General features: G+C 38.3%; 2 protein-coding genes across 4 annotated transcripts; one reads left to right on the forward strand and one right to left on the reverse strand.

Moving 5' to 3' along the window:
• Positions 1-1222: 1222 nt before the first annotated feature.
• Positions 1223-7431, reverse strand: LRRC57 (leucine rich repeat containing 57). Of its 3 annotated transcripts, XM_043471584.1 has the most exons (6): positions 7340-7431; positions 6994-7099; positions 6750-6888; positions 5816-6084; positions 3440-3625; positions 1223-2975 (listed from the first exon to the last, which is right to left on the reverse strand). In XM_043471584.1, the coding sequence occupies exons 2-6, from the start codon at positions 7075-7077 to the stop codon at positions 2934-2936; spliced, it is 720 nt and encodes a 239-aa protein (XP_043327519.1). In that variant the 5' UTR covers positions 7078-7099; positions 7340-7431; the 3' UTR covers positions 1223-2933. The 3 variants fall into 3 exon arrangements, with proteins under 3 accessions (XP_043327519.1, XP_043327518.1, XP_043327517.1); XM_043471583.1 differs by lacking the exon at positions 1223-2975 and having other exon boundaries at positions 3005-3625; XM_043471582.1 differs by lacking the exons at positions 1223-2975; positions 7340-7431 and adding an exon at positions 7195-7230 and having other exon boundaries at positions 3005-3625.
• HAUS2 (HAUS augmin like complex subunit 2) lies at positions 7431-19513 on the forward strand. Its single transcript, XM_043471585.1, has 6 exons — positions 7431-7601; positions 12584-12676; positions 13007-13076; positions 14163-14295; positions 15719-15827; positions 17445-19513. Exons 1-6 carry the CDS (start codon positions 7509-7511, stop codon positions 17652-17654), a joined length of 708 nt encoding a protein of 235 aa, XP_043327520.1. The 5' UTR covers positions 7431-7508; the 3' UTR covers positions 17655-19513.
• Positions 19514-20690: the final 1177 nt, after the last annotated feature.

Below are 20690 nucleotides of genomic sequence, written 5' to 3' on the forward strand. Positions count from 1 at the left end.
TAGTAACTGAGATGGTTAGCACAGGCTCTGGAGTCTGACCATCTGGGTTTGAGTTTTGGTTCATTTACTAGTTTTGTGACCTTGAGCATAAAACTGACCCATAATGAAGGAGTTAAACGGTATCCTCCAGTGAACTTAATTTTTTGTTTAATGGTTAGCTCCCTCTTCAGATTTCTGGTCTTCTAATGACAATGATCTTTATCCCCTATAGTTGTGCCTGTTTTTTTTTTTCTTCCTTCACCCTTTTAATTCATTCTTCGTTACCACATTTCAACTCTAGATCTTTTTCATGTCATGTATGGATTATGAATCTCCACATAATTTTAACTTCTGCCTCCCAGATATCTGGTACTCAATTGCACTCAGAATTAGTTTCATTAAATGCTATTCTTTAGCATTTAAAGAGAGTAACCTAACTCTCTTACTAAAATTCTAAGTTATTTCAATTACATTTCTAATCATATTTATAGTTCTCAGATTGATAATCAAGTTCCTTATTCTCATTTGTTTTTCATTCTAATGTAGTTTGCAGCAAGCCTTCTGTTTCTGTTTTTCACTTGAAATAAAAAGCATCATTCACTGAGTCCTTACTCTGTCAACAGACACTATGCTAAATGCTTTTATGTATCTTTTCACCAAGTCCTTATAACACACCTGAGAGGTAGGAGGTATTTCCCATATTACAAATAAGAGTAAATTGCTCAAATTCATAAAGCATGTAAATAATGGACTTTGGGTTCAAAGCAGGATCTTTCTGACTCTGAGGATCATGTTTTTACTCAATGTACTACACTAACTTCTAACTGAGCTCTAAAAAACTTGGGTGACTTAGAACTGGTGGCCACTAGAATCTCAGCCTCCAGACCATAAATCAGCCTACTTTATTAACTTATATTTAAGTCTAAGTACTTGTGTACTATATCTTTGGGCATATTACATTTAGTCCTTGCCCTCAAGTAGCCCAATCTAGCAAGAGACAGATGAATATAGAATCTGAGAAGTGCTACTATAACAGATGGAGCAGTTAATTCGGCTTAGACTTCTAAGGAGGGGGCTTAGACATAGAGAAGGAACATGTTAGAGAGGGAATTCCTGACTGAGCAAACAAGACAGAGGAGAGAGACATTGCACTGTGGGTTTAATGAGAATAACCTGGTAAGACTGGGCAGGCAAATGAGAGCGAAGAGAGAATATCTGGAAATAAAGCTGGGTCCAGGTTGTGAAAGCATTTATAAGGGGACCCCATTGATAATTAAATGTCTGGAGACATTTAGGTTGTTTAATTTATACATTCTGATTTATTAGATAAGTACTGATAAAATATTTAGAGAAATGTTCAGTAGATCAGTAAGATTAAGCATTAAAGTTTATAAAAAACAAAAATTAATGATGATAAACCGGCATCCCCATACCTCCCCTAGTTGAGAAACAGAGAATGACATGGGAAAAAGAGAACCCCTAGACCAGATTTAAGGTCACAGAGACTTTCCTCAGAAACACTAGGTTCTTGCGCTCTCTTGACTTAATGGTTAAACTAGGTTTATAAAATGAGAACTAACAATACACGGTAAATAACAGCCCCTTGGCTAAGACAAAACTTCAGAAAATAGTGGAAGCTTTCTAAATGTTCTAAATTTTAGAACATTTATAATGTTCTAAATGTTTCTAAATTTCTAAATGTCAGTAGCAGTCTGAAATTATTTACTTTTATACCTTTAGTTTCTCTTAATAAGCATGGTTCCAGTACCACAAAAATGTTTATCAGTCACATGAAAGCATTTCAGTACTCTTGCAACCTGAACAAGAAGATGAAATATTTCTGCCTAATCAGTTTACTTTTTTGCTTTTAATTTTTGGCTGCACTGTGTGGCATGTGGGTTCTTAGTTCCCTGATCAGTATCAAACCCATGCTTCCTGCAGTGGAAGCATGGGGTCTTTAACCATTGGACTCCCAGGAAAGTCCTATTAATTAGTTATTTTCAAAAGGCCATTTACAGGTTAAAGTTCCCCTGTCTTCTCCCTTTAAAGGATTAACCTTTCTTCCAGCCATAGTTATTAAAAATATCTTTATTTAGTATATTCTCTTATTCAGAGAATAAATTTGATAAACATAAGTTGTAAAATATTGTAGCAGTAGTTTTTTTGATAGGTAATTTGATTATTAATAGTTATAAATACAAAAAGATTACCAGAAATAAGACATTGTTCCTAATAAAACTTCAGGAAAAACTTGATTATTAAAACCCTTGTATCTTACAAATTTTGCATATAGAGTTTTAGCTCTTCTCAATAAGGCACCTGCAATAGTTAAAAAAAAAAATTGCTACTGCAGCCTTGCGGAACACCTTAGTGTTGTGTTGTTTCTCTGGCAAAGTACAGTGTTAATCAAAAGTCATATATTTACATACATCCTAAATTCCAAGAATAAATACTTGGAGGGACTGGAATAAAATCATAAATCCTCAGATTAACCATAGTGGCCTCTCACGAATTACCTGAATTTCATAAAAACATGAAGTGTCAACACAGAGGTGGAATGGCAACTGATTTTATGAAAGCTCACACACTGAAACACATGAAATTTCAAGCTGTTGTGTGGAGCTATTCTGGTACCAGGCAGCATCCCCTCACTGTATACATAGCAACTAGCTACTGTGTTTCTTAAAGCCAAAGTAGTGATGGTTTTGAAAATCAACATTGTCCTTTGCCCTATCCGTGACTCAAAATGGAGGACACTTCCTGTCTCTTGGTTCCTTTTAGCTTATTTAAGATGAGCCCTGGAAAGGAAAACGATCACTGCGTGAAATGTGACCTCCTGGAGTATCATCTTCTTACAGCAGATACCCTTGACAACAACAGGAGCCTTTCAGTCAGCCAGATTGCAACAGGTTCCAAGTCAGTATACTCTATAGTTCCCATGCTCCTGGAGGACATCATGCAAATTTCTTCTTGGTGGCTGTGAACCTCTCCATGTACTAAAAATCATGAAAGAATTATGTGTTAGTATGCCTGAGAAGGTAATTAACTTATTGGTTATTTAGGATTATTTTTTAAATGGTTATTTAGGACTTGATGATTCTTTTTCCTTTAGGTTTTTATGGTTCATTTCCTACAAAATCTACTTATTCTAGATGGAGATTTAAGGCACATGGTTTTGTGGAGTTTTTTCCTCCTTATATCCTAGTAGGAAACCTATCAAAAGATAAAGATGCTTTATGATAAGCTGTTAAGAGAAAAAAAAAAATCATCTTGGCACAATACCATTTGGCTGATTCTCAGAACCCACCTCCATAATGGGAACAAATCCCATTGACATAAACAGGATTATGTTGTACATACATCCTGTACATACATGTATCTGTAAACACTCATGTGGGTTACTTCACCTTTCTCTTCTCTGGAACAGGAAGTAGAAATGCAGAAGTACAATAATACATACCTTATCATAGCCTTCCAGTTCTCGAAGTTTCTTAATTTCAAAAAGGTTGCCTTCCACAGCAAGCAGACAGATCTGTGAATCACTGAGGATGCTCTGTGGAAGCATACTGAGCTCAAGACAGTTCTCCTCCAGACGAAGAACTTTAAGACGAGGACAAGAAGATATCTTCACTGAGATCTGAGCTATCTGTTGAACAACAGTTTTTTAAAAAGGATAATAAGAAAAAGTACAAGCACTATAGTGATTATTTTTTACTAAATTAAAACAAAAATCTTTACTTGACTATTTGTCCTAGTTCTTTCTTTTACCACCCCCATTTTCTCACTTCCCACTCATTCCAGAAGCCTCTTGTGTTACCCAGCTTCTGTTACTACTCCTCCAGTTTTTTGGGGGAAAAACTTTTGAAGGTCACCAGTGGCTTTTTTTGGAGAAGGAAATGGCAACCCACTCCTGTATTCTTGCCTGGAAAATCCCATAGATGGAGAAGCCTGGTGGGCTCCAGTCAATGGGGTCACAAAGAGTAGGACACGACTGAGTGACTAACACAACACACAAGTGGCTTTTTGGAAACAAAACTCTGATAATAAAAGCACTGTTCATTATACAAAATTTGAGAATCACGAGTTTAAAGAAAACAGCTGCCTGTAATCCATCACTGTAAACATTTTGGTAAATTTACTGACAATCTTTTATATGTACATAGATGCCAACCAGTTTTCTGCCAAAGTCAAGGATTCATTGACCTCATTCCCTGTTGCATTTGACTGTGCTGTCTATTCTTTCCTTGAAACTCCCTCTTGTACATACTAAGTGCTGTGGGGGTTTTTTTTCCCTGTTTTTTGAATTATTCCTGATTTTTGGCTTCCCTTCTTGTCTCTATGGGCATTTTTCAAGCAGCAGTCCCTAGTACTTAATATTTGATTTTTCTAAACTTTCTCCTAGGAAAGTCTGTTCATTCTTAAAGCTATCCCTTCTGTTAAACTATGTATCTACATCCATTTCTGCTCACCTCTATTTCCTCTCCTGTGTCTCTGATTTTCAATAAAATACTTTGGATGCTTCAGCATCTTGCCCATTCCCAAGAGCACCACTCTTCTTTTAGCTCTTGAGTGCAATACCAAGCAGTTATCTTTGACTTATTCACCTCTTCTGCCCTTTAAATGTGCCAAGTCACCTAGTTATATTTACTCAGTCTAGTAATCATCTCAGACCTTCACTGGGACCTAGTTAAAACTCAAATTCTCAGGCCCTACCCCAGACCTACAAAGTCAGAAACAATGAGTATGAGGGCCCCATGATCTCTTAACCAGCTGTCCAGGTTATTCTAATGCACACTAAAACCTGAGAACCACTGATTTAATTGAGCATAGGAATGTAGAGCAGGTGCTCAACTTACTTAGCCAATTTTTTCCCCAAATATTCAGAATGTTTTCCCCAAAAGCTCAAGAACATAAAAGAATAACTACTTTAAGGAAAAGATAAGACCAGTCCCCTCAAAGACTGAATTTCATTCTAATGTAAGGTCAATACAAGCTAGAATAGTTTGACCAATAAAACTTAACTGCAATCTTTGGAATGTTCTACATCTCTATGCTGTCCAATATGGTAACCACTAGCCACATATGGTTACTGAGCTATTGAACCATGGCTAGTGCAGCTGAAGAAATGAATTTTTTTTAAGTTTAAATGAATTTTAATGGCCATGGAGCTACTGACTACTGTAATGGACTATGCAGATTTAGAAGCACAGTCTAGAAAACTAAAGACAACCTGGTCTCACTATGATTACTATTTCATCATTTGTGCTTTATTTCTAGATCAGATATTGTTTCTCCAGTCAGATACATGTTAACCAAAGAGCTTGTGAAGTTAAACAACTTTAAAATACTACAATTAAAGCTATCCAACAAAGAAATGAGTGATCTACAGAAATCTATCACTGATGGTTTTTCAGCAAAAGCAAGATACACTTGACATGTCAAAGACAAGACAAGTGAATGACCCCTGATGTCCCAACTCAGAACTTACTAATTTAAGCCTCTTTTTCACTCTATCTTCCCGACATAGTTCCTAGATAGTTCTCTGACATAGTTGCTAGATAATCAGAAGTATTTGAGGATTACCTGAAGAACTCAAGTTTCCTGAGACACGTTTCAGTTTGGATATTACCTCCCATTATCTATCCCACCCTCCAAAGAACACCTACACAACAAACGCATCCAGTGTCTCAACCAACTTCATGGTATGTTGGGCTTTGAAATTAGTCCAGTCCCTCTGATACCCGTCTCCATGAATATAGTGTAGAGAACAACTGGTTATTCAGGAGACTGCAAACCGACATAACACATTGTAGGAAAAAAAACTTAAGCTCTAGACCTGGTTCTGGTTGAGGTTGAGTTCGATGACTTGCAGCTCCCCGACTATGTCAGGTATGCTCCGAATCTGGTTCTTGGAGAGATCCACTACATCCAGGTGCCGTAGGCTACACAGCTGTGGTGGCAGAGCTCTCAGCTGGTTCCCAGAGAGGCTCAGGGTCTTAAGGGCAGATAGTTGCCCAAAAGTAGATGGCAGCTCTCTCAACTGATTGTTGTTTAGGCTTAGTGTCTCCAGCTTCTTCAGATTGCATAACTCGTCAGGAAGAGCAGCTAGCAAAGAAAAATTTAAAAACCTGAATCTGATACAGCTGAAAAACACCTTTAATGAAGTTAAAAAAAAAAAAAAACTATATGGCAGTCTGTTACGCTTCTTGTTAAATATACATAGGCTTTTCACATGTTGCCCCATTTTTAAGTATTGCATCTTTACCAACATAGTCTTCAGAAGGTGAGGGTGCCATCAAAATGCAGGAAAACATTATGTGTATGATTGGTTCCTTTTGTGAAGAAGCCACTGCACAGTCCCACAGCAGTTTTGTGGGATTGGAAGGCCCTCTCCTTCCCATACTATCTGCCCTTCCAAATTAGCAGCAAAATTAACTCTGTTTACAGTACACTCCAAAGATAGTCCCTTTCAAGTCCAAATTAACTTCCTATCAATCATTACCCCACCAGAGGAGGCTGATATATGTAATTATAAGAGACAGAACGCCTCGAGGATTCTGCCGTTCTCCCGCGTCTTGAGTTCCCGGAATCTTGTAAGAAAAAAACAAAAAAACAAAAAACCCACCTTTTTTGTTGTTGTTAGGTTCTGATACATTTGCTTGAATACCAGTTTAATAACATTATAATTATACTCCAAACTCTATTCCAAGAGAAAAACCACCCTTCTTAAAGCCGATCACTAGCAAAATTCCCAGGAGCAAAAGCCATACTTAATTTGTTATTGTTCAAGGAGAGGCTCTTCAGCAGAGTGAACTTTCCTATGACCACAGGCGGTAGATTCTCAATCTTGTTGTTGGACAAGTCGATGGTCCTGAGATTGCTTGTCAGCTTCTGCAACTCTGAGGGGAACTGAAGGAAGGGGTTCTCAGACCAGAGAATCTCTTACCTATGAACTTCACCGCCCGCCGGCCCTTACCCTTTACACTCCTCGGTCGGATCCCTCCCAGTTCTCACCTCGGTCAGCCCACGGTCTTTAAGTTGAAAGACACCAGTTTTCTGCGCGGTTTCCACATGAGCGCGGAGGGCACTGTTTCCCATTCTAGCGCCAAGGCTCAGGTCCCTGCGGGAAGGAAGCGCATCTGTCACTGGTCGGTTCTAGCCGGCACCCAGTCACCCCGTCGGCCTCCCGGCTGCGTCTCAATCCCCAGCTGTCACCTCCTGCCGATCCCGGGATCTTAGAGGCCAGCTCAAGAGTGGCAAGAAAGAAAGAGAAGAACACCAGGCCCTGCCGATTTTGCAGCTGATCCGAGGCGAGACGCTGCTAGGAGTTGAGGGAAGATCAGGGACCCCCCGAACTCGCCTCCTACGGCTCAGCTCACGGCTGGTTCGGCAGGGGAAGACCCGGGATCCGCGCTCACTGGGATGCGCTGCCCAGGCTTCCGCACGGGCGGAAACGCCCTGTGACGTCATCGAGGCGCGCGGTGCGTTCCACTCACTCTGCGCGCCACCCGGGAAGGTGGCTCCCTGCCATGGCCGCGGCGAACCCCTGGGACCCGGCTACCGCGCTAAACGCTGCTGGGCTACTGCTGGGCCATTTCGTTACATCGGAGTTGGTCACTCAGGTGCGTGGGGACGATTGCGTCATTAAGGAGGTGTACCCGGTGGCGACAGAAGCTGGCTGTGAGGTGGTGGTGCTGGCTGCCAGAGTGGGTGTGAGGGTGCCGGCCGGAGGCCGATAGGGCTTCTTGCTGGCAGAAGTGACTGGTCCGCGTTGGGTTATGCGCAAATGGGGCTCTGAGTAGATGGTCTTTCAAATGTCTGGCAGGCGAGATATCTCAGGTCAGTTCGTGGGCGATAATAAAAACTAATGTTTCCCCGCCTTTTTTCAATCCAGTGATAACCGCCTCTAGATTGTATGGATGGCGGGGTTGGGAAATAATGGGTAGATAGTTAAAACGGACGTTCCCAAACGATGCTCATCGTGTAAAATATTGAAATCTTACGAAGCGCTGGGTCCGGGAGGGCGCCAAGGGAAGCAAGCATCTTTACAGGCTAGGGAGTCGGGGGGGCTGAGGGGTGGGGAGAGGGTTATTGGCGAGAAAGACCCGAAAGGCCTGGATATGAATGGCAAAACATAACCGTAACACTCCCCAGTTCTCATCTTCCTCACTTCTCTCCTGTGTTTTCTTCCTACCAACTTGTCTAGGGCTCTGGGAGATAGTGAAGGACAGGGAAGCCTGTCATGCTGCAGTCCTTGGGGTCACAGAGTCAGACAGCTTGTATAGTCTAGTTCTGTAACACAGTAATTTGATAAATTCATACTATAAGACATTTGGGATTTGTCAGTCTAGAATGTATTGGTAGAAGATAAACCAAAGGAATAAGACTCTGGTGAGTTAGGCTGCTGATTGCTTTGGGGAGGATCTTCCTTGTGTCCTTTAGGTAAGGCTAATTAGACATACTTGTTTTTGCCTACAGGTAAGATCTGCCAATCCATAGCTCCATAAGACCATCTTAGAATCTTACTACACAGCTAGATCCAATGAGGAAACTTTTCAGATTTGTAGCATGATTCTACTTTAAGCAAACTGTACATATGAAAACCGATTTTTATTATAAGGATTTATCCTTCTTTCAGAATGATATATTATATGATCCCTTTAAACAGTCTATCCATTAAGTACACATCATCCCATGTGTGTCAAAAATTAAGAGCGATGCTTAAAACTGTGTGATGTGATATGATACAACGCTTTTAGAAAATACTGCTTATTGAAGCTTTGTTCTGTTTTGATCTATCCATTGGAGAATGGTTTAGTGAAAGAAAGGTAGGGTTAATTGTCTATAGGATAATAAGGGATACTGCTTTGGCTTATGCCCTGTTGTTCTTACTCTGTGACCCCAGGGACTGCAGCCTGCCAGTCTTCCCTGTTCTTCACCATCTCCCAGAGTTTGCTCAAATTCATGTCCATTGAATTGGTGATGCTATCTAACCATCTCATCCTCTGCCATCCTCTTCTTCTTCTGCCTTTAGCCTTTCCCAGCATCAGGGTCTTTTCCAGTGAGTCTCTTTGCATCAGGTGGCCAAAGTATTGGAGCTTCACCTCAGCATCAGTCCTTCCAATGAATATTTAGGATTGATTTCCTTTAGGATTGACTGGTTTGATCTCCTTGCAGTCCAAGGGACTCTCAAGAGTCTTCTCCAGCACTGTAATTCAAAAGCATGGATTCTTTGGTGCTCAGCCAACTCTTATATCCATACATGACTACTGGAAAAACCATAACTTTGACTCTACGGACCTTTGTTGGCAAAGTGATGTCTCTGCTTTTTCATACTCTGTCTAGGTTTGTCATAGCTTTCCTTCCAAGGAGCAAGCATCTTTGAACTTCATGGCTGCAGTCACCGTCCACACTGATTTTGGAACCCAAGAAAATAAAATCTGTCACTGTTTCCAATTTTTCCACATCTATTTGCCATGAAGTGATGAGACTGGATGCCATGATCTTAGTTTCTTGAGTGTTGAGTTTTAAGCCAGCTATTTCAGTGTCCTCTTTCACCCTCATCAAGAGGCTCTTTCGTTCCTCTTCACTTTCTGCCATTAGAGTGGTATCTGCATATCTGAGGTTGTTGATAATTCTTTTAGTGGCTTTGTGAAAGTGTTAATCGCTCAGTCGTGTCCCACTCTTTGCAACACCATGGACTGTAACCCTCGAGGCTCCTCTGTCCATGTAAATCTCCAGGCAAGAACACTGGAGTGGGTAGCCTTTCCCTTCTCCAGGGGATCTTCCTGACCCAGGGATCAAACCCAGTCTCGTGCATTGCATGCAGATTCTTTACTGTCTGAGCCACCACGGAAGTCCTTACATCCTATATATTCTGGCAAACTTGAGTCACAGCGCCTTGATCTGAGCTCCCTCTACTGGCAACACATGAGATAAGGATCCAGACCTAAAAAAACCCCTCAGAATCTATTTTCTAATAGAAAGGAAGAGTACTTCACATACATAAACACATAGTCTATTTTCTGTGTACTGCTCTCTTCCGCACCTTGCTCCCATTTTAGAGCCTCTCTGTTATGCTGCCTCCCTTTTAATGTCCCTAGCTAGAATTCAGTATGAAGAAGAAAGGACAGAGAAAAAAAGAAAGAATGCTCACAGATACAAGCATAAACAGATATGTAGATATAGATACCACAGTGTTGTCAGGATTTTTACGTGAATGTCTAGCACATGAATGTCCTGGATTTCAACTTCTTGTACCTAGCAGCAGAGTAAACAGAAATACCCTAAACAGATGCCCAGTGGCATGTAAAGTTCATATAATATATAATGGTAGTTGTCAATAGTAAAGACTTTCGAATTTTCCAATCCTTGCTTTTTTTTTTAAGGTGTTCCCTAAGTCACAGTCCTCAAAACAGAATTTCCATTTACTAGAGGAATTTGACTGTTCTTTCTCTTCTCTCTCCTTTTCTTGAAAATTCTTGTTTTCCCTTTGGTTTCTCTTGCATGTTTGTGGATAAGCTCAATTACCCTGTTGTTGAACCCAAGAGTTTACTAGTTTGCAAATGTGCAACCAAGATTAGTGTACAAACATGGAAGGATGGAAAGGTACCAGAGAAGGAGGAAGTTACAATGAGAAATAGGAGATGTTTTACTTTAATTTACCTTCTAAGAGAGAACAGAAAGAGTCAGGCCAATATAATGGAAATGCAAATTGAATGTATTCTCATTTCAGCCCTGTTACACATTGGCAGTATAAAGTTGAACTAATACTTAACCTCCCCAGTCCTCAAATTTGCCATCAGTAAAATATCCTGTGTTGTCTACCTCAGTGAATGGTATAACTATCTGTCCAGTCACCTGAAGCAGAATCCTTGGGAGTCATTACTGACTTGACTGTCTTCCTCATTCCCTGTATCAACTAGGACTTACGAATTCCATCTTCTTAGGAACTAATATTTCTCCCTCCCTTTCCTTTTTAACTGCTACTGATCTAATCCACAGTTTCATCTTCTCACCAGGTATGCTGTGGCAGCCACCTGTCTAAATATCCAACCTTCAGTCTGGCTCCACTAGTTTTTTGTCTGTTTGTTTGATGTTGTTGGCTCATTACCGGAGTAGGTTGGTATTTTTACCCCACAATGTTGTGAAACTCTTTTCAAACTTTTCTTTATTATCCCCAATGGAATCCTCCTACTCATTAAGCAGACACTTCCCACTCCTTCCTCCCACCATCTCCATTAGTTTTATTTTCCATACTATCTCCATTTACATTTCTAAAATAGGTATTATATACGATTGTGTCACTTCTTCATCAGAAAACTTTAAATTGCTTTCATTTTCTGCATTGTGATTGCTTATCATAGCTATCAAGATCTGCCATGATTATGTAGAAAACTGTTTCCAGATTCATCTTCCCCTTCTCACATATATGTTAGTACTAACTGACAGTTACTGAGCATTTATAATGTCTAGAATACCTTTTCCTTACCATCCATCATGAGCTTGTTAAGGGCAGAGAGCTTGTTTCATTCATCTTTGAATCTTCCATTATCTAACTCAATGTTTATAAATTGATTATCATCATTCAGCCAACTTTTGCTATGAAGGGCCATAGAATAAGTATTTGAGGCTTTTAGGTCCAAAGGGTCAAAACTAGGCTATTTTAGTATGAGAACAACATGAGACAATAAGTAAATGAATGAACAAAGCTGAGTTTCAGTGAAACTTTATTTCTGGACCCTGAGATTTGAATTTCATTTAATTTCCTTGTGTCACAAAATATTTTTCTTTTCATTTTTTTCTCCAACAATTAAGAAACATAAAAACCATTCTTAACCCTTAAGCTACACAGAAACAGGCAATGGGCCATATTTAATTCACAGGCGGTGGCTTTCCAGCCCCTGGCCTATATGGTATCTGAAGTTCTTTTCCTGTGCCAACATTCTAGAAAAGAAAAAGAGAATAGAAAAAACTATGGATGAAGCCAAGGGATGAAAAAGATAATGTTCTTATTCTGTGATAACCTGCAATTTAAAAAAGTGATATAACAGACTGAAAGGATATAAAGGAAGTGGGGCAAGGGAGTAGGCTTTTTACAAGAATAATTATGCCTGGACAAAACTATTCCTTTATCTGAGAGAGGAAGAATATGGAAAGAGACAATGTGACTTGTAGCCAACAGGCATCATTTAATGAATCAGATGAATGATTCCATGGCCCAGAGTGTTTGATTTTAGCCCCAGCAAGGCCTAATAGACTAGGTTTGGTCATTTGTGTAGAAGTGGTTCTCTAGCAAACTCAACCTTAGAATTCTCTGGTAAACTATCAATAGTGCCAATCTGTTGTGCATGATGCTTTAGGAAATAGTACAAAGTGATTTTGTTTGTTTTTCTTATTTTTTAAATATTTGGGCAAAGGATTTGTGATGGTGGAGGTTTTAAAAACAGGAAATACACATTGCTACTATCCTACTCTGTACTTCATTTTTCAGGGGGAGTGTTGGGCATATCCTCATATTTTAGACATGTGGGCATGCTATTCCAGTGCACACAAACTTTTTCTGACATACTACTACTTACTTTGTCTGTTCATTTACCAATAGGAGATGTTAAATATATCTAAGAAATCAACTTCTTGCTTTGTGAACTTCTCCAGACTACAGCAGATCACAGATATTCAAGCTGAAATCTACCAGGTAAATTTTGTTGGAGTTTCTACTATCCACTTCTGCTTAAAGGAAAGCATCTTAATTAGTTCCAACAATTTTCTTGCATGTAGAATGGTGTCTAGGACATAGCTGTGTAGGCTTTTCTTAGCAGTAGTTAATAATAGTAGTAATCATAGTAGTAATGAGTAGTAGCAATAGCAGCAACAGGGCTTAAACACCAAAATGAAAAGCTTCCATAACAAATCGTCTTCCTGCTCCCTTTAAATATTCCTGAGTTAAAGACTGTCCTTTTTTTTGAATCAAAGTTTTAAGCTTTTACTTCAGGTGAGCTAAGTGGTATTTTTGTTTCTAATGTAGAAAAACCTGGAAATTGAACTCCTAAGCCTAGAAAAAGATGCAGCAGATGTTGTCCATCCTTCCTTTTTGGGTAAGTGATTTAGTTAAATGAGCAATCATTAGAATGTCAACTTTTTCTTAAGATTACTTTAAATGAGCACTAGGGTACAAGGTTATGAAAATTTTTCCAGGTATTATGCCAAAGCTAACAAAGTCTGCTTTTTGGTGTGCTCAAATAGAAGTCCTGTGGGTTTAGCTATTGCAAATAGCATAAGAAGTGGCCGAGGTAGGAGCTCCTCAGAGTCAGCAGAGCTTAAAAGACAAAGGCTGAAGAATCTTACAGATGAAAGGATCCTAAAGAGATATGATAGCTAAAGCAAAGGGTAGCCATGGATTGAATATTTGATTAGAAAAAATTTTTTTGGTATAAATGACATTATTATTATGATATTTGGTGATGTTTAAATATAGGCTGCATTAAATATTGGTAGTATTGTACCAACGTTAAATTATCTGAATTTGATAGTAGTGATTTGATTCTCTTATATAACTACACTTGTTGTTACATTGGAGAATGTTCCTATTTGGTAAAATACATGCTAAAGTTTTAGAAGTAAAAGGTCACGACATCTGCAACTTACTCACAAATTGGTGATGAAAAATATATGTATGTGAGTATAAAGAAAGAGGAGTAAAAATGTAGCTAAGTGTTGGTTGGTGAATCTAGGTGAAATGTATATGGGAGTTCAGTCAGTGAACTTTTCTTGAAACTCTTCTGTAAGTGTGAAATTTTTTTAAAATAATAATTTAAGAGTCAGTTGATAGCCATTAACTGAATTCGGGGGAAAATACTGAAATAAAAGTAGCTGAGAAGACACATGTTTGCTTTTTAGTGTTCATATAGAATATTAGAGGCAAAGACTTTATGAGAAAAATATGGCTCTGGCTATAAAAAGTAGGAGTAGATTTGGAAAACACTAAGAATTTAGCACTAGATTGGGTAATCAGTAGGAAAAGTAGGAGAAAATATTAATAGGTGAAAATGAAACTGGTATTGGGTATTAATGATAGCAAAGGGGAGATATTTAGGAGAGAAATGGTGGGCTTGATTTTTGATGTTGATAGTGATTTCAAAACTTGTTCTGTTAACTATAAATTCTGATTCTGGTTTGTGTAGCTCAGAAGTGTCATAGTCTGCAAAGCATGAATAATCATTTGGAAGCAGTGCTAAAAGAAAAGCGGTCCCTCAGGCAGAGACTGTTGAAACCCATATGCCAAGGAAACTTGCCTATTGAAGCTGTTTATCACAGGTTAGACTACAAAGTAGACATTAACAGTTACATGTTTCCTGAGGGTAGTTTTGTTTAGACTAGTAGTTATTTCATAGCATAATTCATTGAATAGTATATGAGTGATTGTATCTATTAACATTATTATTAATGCTGATACATTAAACCAGAAAGAAAACCCTTTACTTTTAAAGAATTATAGCAATGGTGAAGAGAAAGGCATTTCTTTTGCCCAGTGTCTTGGAAATTATAATGAAAGAAATTAGATTCATAACATACTAAGGTGGATAAAATCATTTTTATTGTGTATAGACAGTTTTCTGTGATGTAAATTTGTTATTATGTTAATATCTCTATATAAAAATTCTGTCGGAGTTTAAGCAGGGACAGATGAACACAGGGTCAACCAAAAGGAGGAAGATTACAATTCTGATCTCACCTGTGCTGACTGTATGCCTCAAAGCCTTGGGCAAATGACTTAAATTTTTACCTTAGTTTCCCATTCCATGGAAAGGGCATGCTCTCTTTTTCTTAAAGGAGTATGGGAAGTATCAAATTGAAGGTATAGGTTATTATTAATAATAAATAATAATAAAATTAAAAAGCAGGCATCTGGGGATCTGATTGCTTTCTCCAACCAGTGTCTTACTAACTGACCCTGAGCCGATCAGTATTTCTTTTTTTTAAAAAAAATTTTATTTATTTATTTGGCTATGAGAGGTCTTAGTTACAGCATACAGGATCTTTAATGGTGGCATGCACGATCTAGCTCCCTGACCAGGGATGGAACCCAGGCCCCCTGCACTGGGGAGTGCAGAGTCTTAACTGCTGGACCACCAGGGAAGGCCCAGTATTTCCTCTTAAGTGTCAAATCTTTTACCTTACAGTCAAATAATAGATATACAAATCCCATGCTTGGGAATATATTCAGTATAGTAAAATATCATTAATGTATATACTATACATTATAAATATCAGAAGAACTAAGTAATAATTTGAAGGCATTTTGCAAATATAAAGATTCAAAGTAGTTTCTTGTGTAGGCTATTTCAGTGAAGCACATTTATCCTTGTTGTCTTCACCCTTCACCAAGAATAAGTAGATTGAAATGGAATGAGGTTTTACCTAGAGAAATTCTTTTACTTACGTAAGAAAATTATTCACATTCATGTTTGTCTAACATTAGGTAACATTAGACACGATTAGTGTTGTCTCTCTCTGTTTTTCTGTTTGGATGACAAGCTAATTCCTGTTTAAAATGAAAAAGAAGGACCTTTTTTATCACTGATATTTCCATGAATGCAGAAAGGTTATTAATGACTCATTGCGTAGATTGTAATTCTCTTATTTCATATTAAAAGTTCTAATTAAAGGGAAAAAAGAAAACACAAAATATCTGAAGTGGGAAAAAAAATAGTTGACTTTTTTTTTCTCCCTCCTTCAGATACATAGTGCATTTGCTGGAATTGGCAGTGACTTTCATTGAGAGATTAGAGGATCATCTTGAAACAATTAGAAATATCCCTTATTTAGATGCAGATCTAAAGAAAATGGTGAGTATTACCAATAGCATTTAGGTACTTCATCATCTCCTTTCACCTTGCTTATAACTATCATTGGTTCTTTAATACTGCAATCTCAAATGTGTGTTCTCCCTGTTTAACTTTTTGATGGCTAATATTATCAGTGGATTATTTTTTTAATCAGGATGCCTTTTTAAAAATTTATAAGTCATTTTACATTGTTTTATCCTGATATTTAATAAATGTGTTATCTTCATTGTGCAAGGAACTATGCTATATGTATCATGAGAGAGAAACAGATATGACCAATCCCTTCCCTCAGATTCTCAAGGTTTGGTGAGAGAAAGTATAATATACTTTCTACTTTATAGTATTATTTGCACAGTGAGTACAGGAGAGAATGATAAAGAAGATGCTATCTATTAAGCACAGAAAAGGGGGTGATTACTTTCACTTTAAGAAGATTGGGAATAGAATAGGAAGTAGGAATACTTCAGTAAAGTGTTAAATAGGAGTTAGAAGCAAGCTGCATCTTGAAGAATCAGTGAAAAAGAGTAGCTCAGCCAAAAGCAGTTGGAGGCAAGACATGAAAATTAGAGAGCATAGGTAGTTTGAGAGAAGAATGGTAATCCAGTTGATTTTTAAGGGTATTGATAGGGAGATTGGCTCCGGGTTAGTTCATGGAATATTTTGAAAATCAAACTAAGAAGTTTAGACTTTGAGTATTGGGGAACTGTTGGATTTTTTTTTTTTTTTCCATTTGTTTTTAGAGATGTGCACAGAGGGTTGATTTACTTAATCAGAACTGTAGTTTAATCATGGAGAAAATAACTGGGGAGAGTGGACTGAGCCTTGTCACTCCCAAGTATGGGCACAGCATCAGCATCACCTGGAACCTTGTTAGAAATGCAGAACTCCTTCATCTTAGACCTTCAGAATCTGAATCTGCAGTTTAACAAGTTCCTCAGGTGATTTCTGTACACATTAAAATTTGATGAGCTGTGGGTTAGAGGACCAGGCAGAGGAACCAAAGGCAGAGAAACTTGGAGAATAAATACAGTTGTTCAGATAAAAGATTTAAAGCATCTGAATACAAAGGATTGTGTTGATTATTTTAGATTCTGGAGGTCAAGTTTCTATCATGTGGCTACTATTTGGACAAGCGACACATCCAAGGAATGAAGTTTCTAGCCTTGGGGACTTGAGGATGAGTAGTGTCAAGAGATTAAAGAGAAAAAAAAAAACAGATTAAAGAAACCAATAAGTTTGTTTTCTGACATGTCTTATACAGAGAGTAAATGTTTAGTCATGGTTTGTTGAACTGTAGTTAAATTGAGTTTGAGATACTGAGTATGCATCTAGATGGAGATTTCCAGAAAACTGAAATGTAGGACTGAACTTTAGGAAGATTAGTTTGACAGTATAGACTGAGTGTCATTTGCATGAAGGTGATCAGTGAAGACAAAGGAGAGTTGAGCTCATGAAGAAAAAGAATGTGTAGGAGAGCACATTAAGGAGCCTTTGTATTAAGAGGCTGGAAAAGATCATTTGTAAACTTTGGGTGTCATAATTATGATGATACAGTAATGATGTATTAATGATAGACATGATTTCTCTCCTGTTTTCCCCTTCTTTCATATGTTACAGAGCACAGCTTTAGCAAAGATGGATATTTTGGTGACTGAGACAGAAGAACTGGCAGAGAATATACTCAAGTGGCGAGAACAACAAAAGGAAGTTTCCTCTCATATCCCCAAAATATTAGCTGAAAAAAATTCTCTTCATAAACATGGTGTTATAGTGCCTCCTTTACCTCTTACTTCTAAAGTTAATGTTCAAACTATTAATGCCAAGTAATTATCAACTGTTTATTTTTATTTAATTATATGTAATTGTGTGAAGCCCATTTTAGTCAATTATAACACAGGTATTTATAGATTTTGCCACTAACCATACTGAAAGAGCCCTCTTTATATTGAAATACTGAGATTCCAAGTTCATTAAGACAAAACTGCATTTTCTTTTGTTTTCCATGTATTTTTATTCCACTTTTCAGTAAAACTCAAATATAACTATGGCATTTTATTAACATGAGTGCATTAACCATATCTTAGGCAGCAGACTTTATTATGTTTTTAAAAAATGCATGTTTTTGAATTAGAAGAGTCTAGAATCTGAAAGTCTGTTGATTATTCCCGTGGGATTGTCACTAAGTATGCAAAAGAATAACAGCAGACCAGACTTCAACTCTTTGAAAGGCCTGCTTGTAAAGTTGGACCTTGGCTGGCATCTGGAAACTTAGATTTCAAGAGGGTTCCCTCCGCTCTCCTCAGTTAGAGTTGCTTGCTGTGACTAAGGTGTTTGTCCAGTGTGGTTTGTGCTAGCACATGCTTTCTTCCTGGGAATCTAGAATTTGGATATATGCTATGCAGGATGTACCTATGTGAATAGCTCACAATAACAACCCTGGCACAGCTTGTTTCTTTGTTTTGCATTGTTTTGGCCCTGCTGTGTGGCTTGTGGGATCTCAGTTCCCCAACCAGGTATTGTACCCGGGCTGTTGGTAGTGAAAGCATGGAGTCCTAACCACTGAACTGCCAGGGAATTCCCTGACGCTGCATCTTTTGTTTTTGTTTGTTTGCTTTTGGCATTGCATCTTTAATGAGGTTTTATGGTAGACAACATTTCACACATGTCACAGTTCAGTTGCTGGAGCAATTAAGCACATCCTATGGGACTCTATTGGCAGAGGTCTCTGGAAGTTTGTGCCTGGTTTCCTCCTGGACCTTGCACTGTACACCTTTTGCTTTGCTCTTCTGCTTCGAAAGCTTTTGCCTGGAGTAAATCGTAGCCGTGAGTTCAGTGATGTGCTGAGTCCTATGAGTCCTCCAAGCATCTCATCAAACCAGGGTTGCAGGGCAAGGGGTTTTGGGGACCCAACACATGAAGCAGTTCCAGAGGATGTTCACTGGCAGCCTTAGAAACAGGCTAAAAAGCAAAGTAGAGCACAGAAAAGAAAAAGGCACATTATAGTAAAACTTTGAGAGGTTTTACCTCACAAATTGCTCAGATATTTTACATATCAGAGTTTATTATGCATATAAAAGAGACTGGTATACTAAGTCTTAGGATGTATTTATTTGTATCAGGAGTAAAACTACTCTTGGCTTATTTTCAAGCTTAGGGTTCTCTTTTGCTTTAAATGTATGCTTCAGTATTTTTATACTGAAAACAATATTTTATACTGTTGCATTCTCTTATCACCAGAGTTCACTCATCCTTGTATTCAGCACACTCTTAAAGACAAGAAGACCTCAACATGGTGGATGAGTTAAGTAGCTGTCCATAAGGAAACAGGATCATTACCCAAAACTATCCTGCTAAACAACATGGTTTGAAGCCTGTTTTGCCGACCTTTGCACATGGGGTATTGAAGAGTTGTCATAATTTCTTGAATATTGCTGAACATTGCCTAGACACTTTGAGCAAAACTTTTAGTTGTATTTCATTAGAAATCTGTTCAAGCCCATTCTTGGTTTCAAACATCTTACTAAACATTTGCTTCGTGTAGTTTCATACATGTATATATGAGTATATATATTTTTTAATGTCACAGTTATTGATATATGTGGTTGTTTTAAGTATCTTTTTTGCCTTTTTTTGTCTTTTATGTCTTTTTCAAGATAAAAAAATAAACCTTTAGTTTCTAACTAAAATTTTGTGGTCCTTGTCTGAATTCTGTATTGAAAGGACAGATTCTTTATTTAGCATACACAGTTAAAGTATAAGGATACAGTTTATCTGATTCACAAAAGCTTGAGATAAGTTAAGACTGAGGTCTACTACAAAGGGAAAAACTAATTTAGTACTGTGCTGAAGTCAATAAGTGTGGCTCAGTTGTTCTTTTCCCCCAGCTTCTAGACATATAGATAACTATCACTGTTGTTTAGTCACTAAGTTGGGTCTGACTCTTGGAGCCCTATGGACTGCAGCCCACCAGGCTCCTCTGTCCCTGGGATTCTCCAGGCAAGAATACTGGAGTGGGTTGCCATTTCCTTCTCCAGGGGATCTTCCCAACCATGGCTCCTGTGTCTCCTGAATTGGCAGACAGATTCTTTACCACTGGGTCACCAGGGAAGCCCCACGCGCGAGTTCTCGGTTGCTTCAGTCGTGTCTGGCTCTGTGGCCCTGTGAACTGTAACCCACCAGGCTCCTCAGTCCATGGGATTCTCCAGACAAGAGTACTGGAGTGGGTGGCCCTGCCCTCCAGGGGATCTTCCCGACCCGGGGATTGAAATCGAGTCTTCTGTGTCTCCTGCACTGCAGGCGGATTCTTTACCGTTAAGCCACCGGGGAAGCCCAAGGGAAGCCCCAGATACTATCAATAAAACCAACCAAACAAAAATAGTTCTGAGTGTTTTTCTACTTACACTAGGTGTGTGAGAGTTGTGAATTCACTTCTAACACAAGAATGATGCTACTTTATGAAGACCATTCTGAAGAAATTGAGTTGCTGCCTGATTTTTCCAGCATTTTTTCTTATTTTACCCCTTGCCCTGATTTGTGATTCTGCCGACCTGACCCCTGTTATCTTCTCAATGTTCCATATAGTTAGGAAAATAGTCTGAGGAACAGGAAAACCCAAAGGGTTTCCTGACAGGCAAAATATAGAGTTGAGATATTAATAAAATTAATCAATGTATTATGGAATTTCCTGAGGTAATCCCTGTAAAATATGAGTTTATACGAGATTTATTCTGCAATTTGGGGAATCTACTCAAGTAATTAAGTTTATCTTAGAAATTAGTATAAGTCAAGATAAGCAGATCACGTTCTAGAGTTCTTTTTATTTTGCCTTTTTTTTTTTTTTCCTTTCTCACCATTTCCAAGTTA

This window comes from Cervus canadensis, chromosome 6, assembly GCF_019320065.1.
Source record: "Cervus canadensis isolate Bull #8, Minnesota chromosome 6, ASM1932006v1, whole genome shotgun sequence".
NCBI classification, from domain to species: Eukaryota; Metazoa; Chordata; class Mammalia; order Artiodactyla; family Cervidae; genus Cervus; species Cervus canadensis.

Excerpts from the sequence above, each read along its gene's own strand:
- LRRC57 (XM_043471583.1), bottom strand. The coding sequence starts at position 7,077 with ATGGGAAACAGTGCCCTCCGCGCTCATGTGGAAACCGCGCAGAAAACT. Across the intron at positions 6,889-6,993 it reads AAGACCGTGGGCTGACCGAG|TTCCCCTCAGAGTTGCAGAA; the intron begins GTGAGAACTGGG and ends CCCTTCCTTCAG. Across the intron at positions 3,626-5,815 it reads TCAACCTCAACCAGAACCAG|ATAGCTCAGATCTCAGTGAA; the intron begins GTCTAGAGCTTA and ends GTTGTTCAACAG.
- HAUS2 (XM_043471585.1), top strand. The coding sequence starts at position 7,509 with ATGGCCGCGGCGAACCCCTGGGACCCGGCTACCGCGCTAAACGCTGCT. Across the intron at positions 12,677-13,006 it reads TTCAAGCTGAAATCTACCAG|AAAAACCTGGAAATTGAACT; the intron begins GTAAATTTTGTT and ends TTTCTAATGTAG. Across the intron at positions 14,296-15,718 it reads ATTGAAGCTGTTTATCACAG|ATACATAGTGCATTTGCTGG; the intron begins GTTAGACTACAA and ends TCCCTCCTTCAG.